The sequence below is a fragment of the Schistocerca piceifrons genome, chromosome 3 (genome assembly GCF_021461385.2).
Source record: "Schistocerca piceifrons isolate TAMUIC-IGC-003096 chromosome 3, iqSchPice1.1, whole genome shotgun sequence".
In the NCBI taxonomy this organism is placed as follows: Eukaryota; Metazoa; Arthropoda; class Insecta; order Orthoptera; family Acrididae; genus Schistocerca; species Schistocerca piceifrons.
The window spans coordinates 32412776-32417571 of NC_060140.1; the positions used below are offsets into that span (position 1 = coordinate 32412776).

Consider the following 4796-nt stretch of genomic DNA (forward strand, 5'->3'; position numbering starts at 1 on the left):
TTAGCCATTATTGTTTTAAAAACCACGAAGAAGTTTGTAAGGTAGTCTACAAGTGCAAAACTTGCAATAAAATCTGTCTAAGGGAAAAGAAGCATCGTTGTCGTTACGTATGGTGCAAAAATTGTCAGGATGTCGTGAAGATTACTGACCATGAGTGTTATACGTATCCCAAAGTCAATAAGGGTGGTATCTGTGAAGAAGATTGCACTTGCAATGGAAAATCGGAGAAGGAACATGGTAACTGTAGTTACACTGAAAAATACTACTTTTTCGATCACGAAGCTGAGCAAGACACTGGTGTACACAACCCTAATTATATAGCTGTTCACAGCTTCGATGGAAATAGACGTGATTTCGCCTCAAATGAAGAATTTTGTGAGTGGCTTATTAGTGATGCACATAAAGGGTTTACTTGTGTTGCTCATAATTCTAAAGGTTACGACTCGTACTTTATTCTACAATACTGTGTTAAAAATGGGATAAGACCAAAGACTATATACGCAGGCTCTAAAATAATGCAGCTCGCAATACCGAGTTTAAGACTCAGGATAATCGATAGCATTAATTTTGTTCAAGGCGCTCTAGCTTCATTCCCGAAAACGTTTGGCCTAAAAGAACTTAAGAAAGGTTACTTTCCCCACTTTTTCAATACAAAAGAAAATCAAAATTACGTTGGTGGTGTACCTCCCACCAAATTCTACGGCGTCAACACGACGAAGGACTGTGGTAAGTGTAAACCTGGAAAAGTCTGTACACATGAACATACAAGAAACCATTTCATACAGTGGCACGCTGAAAGAGTGAAAGAAAACTACCTTTTTGATTTCAAGAAGGAATTATCCGAGTATTGTCATTCAGATGTTGATGTTCTAAGACGTGGATGCCTTGAATTTAGGAAGATATTCTTAGAGATCGCCAATATAGACCCTTTCCAATACATAACCATCGCTAGTGTTTGTATGGCTATCTACAGGTCCAATTTCCTTCAGGAAAATACTATTGCAATTGTGAAAGAAGATAAGAAGGAAATGTTTAGTAAATAATCTATTGCATGGTTGAACACCTTCAAGAATGTACGACACGCGTTAAATGGTGGTGAAGTGGTGCTATGCGGCGCTAAAGTTGACGGATACGATGTTACAACTAAAACAGTTTACCAATACCTTGACTGTTTCTGGCACGGATGCCCCGACTGCTACAACCCCGATACAATCAATAGTGTAAACAGTGAAACCATGGACGATTTGTTTACTAAAACAATGGACCGGACTAATACACTGAGAAATGCGGGCTACAACGTAGTTGAGGTGTGGTCTTGCGAGTGGAAGAAATCCAAAGCTTACAAACAAGCTTTAAATAAAACGATCAACGTCGTGGAACCCCTAAAGCCTAGAGACGCCTTTTTCGGTGGGCGAACAAATGCCGCAAAGCTGAAAGTGACTGCAAAGAAAATGCGGTATATAGACATATGCTCTTTGTATCCAACGGTCATGTTTTACGATATGTACCCTGTAGGTCACCCCACTAAAATATTCAAACCAGAAGAATACAACAAGGAATGGTTTGGTTTGGTCAAATGCAAGGTACTAGCTCCAAAAGGTCTTTACCACCCTGTGCTTTCTATTAAGCAAGAAAAACTGGCATTCGCTTTGTGCGTGAGGTGTGCTGAGGAAAAGGTAGGGCATTGTAACCATACCGATGAAGAGAGAGCTTTTGCAGGCACATGGTCTACGGTTGAACTGAATAAGGCTATTGAAAAGGGCTACAAGATACTTGAAACTTACGAGGTGTGGCACTTCCCTCAGACGAGCAACGATCTGTTCAAGGACTACATTAGGACTTTCATGAAAATCAAGTTGGAAACTAGTCCTTGGGAGGATGATTACGAAACAAAAGAGGAATACGTCCAAACCATTAAAGAAAAACAAGGTATTGAGCTCGACATTGACAGAATTGAACCCAACCCTGGAAAACGTGCCGTCGCCAAGATCTGCCTAAACTCTTTGTGGGGTAAATTCGGCCAAAGACAAAATTTGACACAAAGTGAGTTCATCACCGATCCACAAAGGTGGTATGAACTTTTACTAGATGATAAGATAGATATATCTAATGTCATCTTCATCAATGAAGATATGATTGAGGTTAGCTACAAGTATACTAATGAGTACATCGAGGATAGTACTGCTACAAATATATTTATTGCATCTAATGCCAGGGTAAGATTATACGAAATGCTTGATCGCCTTGGGGATAAAGTTGTCTACTACGATGCTGATAGTGTAGTCTACATCGATGATGGAACAAATACAGTTGAGACAGGGTGCATGCTAGGCGAATGGACTGATGAACTTGGCAAAGATGATACCATTATTGACTGGTTAAGTACAGGCCCAAAAAGCTATGCTTACTACTCTCACAAAGGCAATCAGTGTACCAAAGTAAAAGGGTTCAGTCTCAACTATGAAAATAGTTTGAAAATTAACATGAAAACAATGGCTGATTTGGTGCATGGTGAAAGTGACAATATAACATCAAACAACAAAATGATAACCAGGGATAAGAAAACAAAAAATCTTGTAAATAAGGGTGTGGAAAAGGAGTTCAAAGTAACCTATGACAAACGAATGGTCTTGAAGGAGACAGATGGTATAATTGACACTCTACCCTGGGGGTACTAAAAAGTAATTAAATATACCAATAATAAATGAAAACAATCATCCTAACTTTAATATTTTGTGGATTTGTATCTGCAAATGAAGAAGTAATCAAATATTTACAAGATTTTGGGTATCTTGAACCAGATTCTACAAATATTCCAGAACTTTCAGATATAAGGAATGCACTAATACTATTTCCAGAAAAATTTAATTTGAAACCCACAGGTGAAATAAGTGATGAAACTTTAGAACTGATAAGGAGACCTAGATGTGGCGTTGAAGATCATGCACTATCTTTTACTTCAGAGTACAGTGAATTCACTAATTCTGTAGTTAGAGCTGGGAAAATGGATCTTTCTCTGTTTGAAATAAATTGTCCTAAGCAGTCATCTTCTTTCATTGAAATAATAAGTACTCTAAAAAATACAGTTACCCTGTTAGAACAAATGAATTCTTAATTTAAATTTTCCATATAATAAATGAACAGCCAACAACATCAACTTCTACTAAAACTCAATAGTTCCAATAAGCAAACATCGTTTTCTCGTTTGCGAGATCTCGAAATAGATTATGAATATCTTATTACAGATGTAGAGTTCAAGACAATGAAATATGGTAGCGGATACATTTTAGAACTCGATGCTCAATTTAAAGTTATTTTGCCTGAAAGGTACAACAAAATCCTAAGTTGGGAAAACTTTAGATCTATTATAGGACTGAAATTGGTATATAAAGGTGTGACAGGTGACCAAAAGCCAAGACACATCATAGAATTCATATAATTTTTAATGCCCTTACAGGCATTAAAAATACTTCAGTTAGACAGACAATCTAAAAGCTTTCATTTACTATTCCGTGCTTTGCATCATAGATCAAATTCTTTTTGGTGTACATAACAACATAAGCTGTAGTGTTTTCAGGTATATTATCATTAAAAGTTGCACTCAACTTCATACTGGTTTTGTTTGTCGCTACAACATTTCTCCTTCTGCTCATATTAATGACATAAATGGGATAAGAATTAATGAAGGCGTAAGGACTGATTTTTGAATCAGATTTTAACTCGGTTATTCGTTTAAAGTCTAAGAATGCGTTGTATGCCTTTAAGTAAGTTGAAGGAGGAGCAATGTTCCACACCTCTTCAGGAAATATTTCGTTTCTACCATTTTTAGGCTAATGTTCTGAAGGCTGACATGATCGTTTTGAGATGAATCTCTTTCTTGGTTACCTTTACGGTTAGTCTGGAATACAACAAAAATAAAGTAAGGCATATCAAATTCTAAGGATGTGTAGTAATTTGTAATGTCAATATCAAAGTTCCTCCTTCCACTGATACCTGCAATCTCCTGAGTCTGTAGTTCAAAGAATGAAATGGGCATTTTAGGTTCTTTAAATATTTTATCTCTTAGTTCAAGCTCATACGTTGGCTCATATTTAACTACAGGCATTCTTATTTCCATACTCGTAATTGTTACTTTTCCCTCTTCTGGACGAGTTCCATCAATATCAACACCAGCAGCATTTTTTGAAAACCATCTCTCCAATGCATCACCAGCACTTGCACTCCAAGTAAAAGATACAGTAAGATCTCCTTCCCACATAATCTCTTTGTAGTCTTTAAAGTACCCACCGAGCATTTTTAGTGGGTACAACACTTCATTTGATTTTGACCTTAACTTACCATTGCTTACAAAATTTCCTTCATGCATAACATCATCCATAATTGAAGACGTAAGGTGATACAAAACCGTTGAAGAAATACCTGGATGTTCAATTCTAGAGATAATGGCTCCTTTCTTTTTTATAGTGATTGTTGAAAACAACTGTGACACAAAATTGTCAATCAGCTTTACGTTAGATTTTCCATCGTAGCTAGTGTAATCAGACCCATTAACATGAGTTAGATTAAAATTCATGTAAAGAAAAGCATTCTTACTATCAATCCAACCATCACCAACTTTGATATCTATTTCAACATCTTTGTTTGGTACGTTGAGATTAAATTTCGTCTTCTCGTTTACGGGAAAAGACTGGTACTGGTAACTTTCTATCTTGTTCATTTATTAGCTGCAAAATTTTTATTGCATTTCTAAAATTACCGTGACATCGGCTCCTCCAAAATCAATCAAATTATTGTCT

The 4796-nt window shown here is 36.5% G+C and overlaps 1 protein-coding gene across 1 annotated transcript; it reads left to right on the top strand.

Annotated features, from left to right (window-relative positions):
• The first annotated feature begins 1502 nt into the window (after nucleotides 1-1502).
• On the top strand, nucleotides 1503-2678 carry LOC124788370. Its single transcript, XM_047255635.1, has one exon. It carries the CDS (start codon nucleotides 1503-1505, stop codon nucleotides 2676-2678), a length of 1176 nt encoding a protein of 391 aa, XP_047111591.1.
• The last annotated feature ends 2118 nt before the right edge of the window (nucleotides 2679-4796 follow it).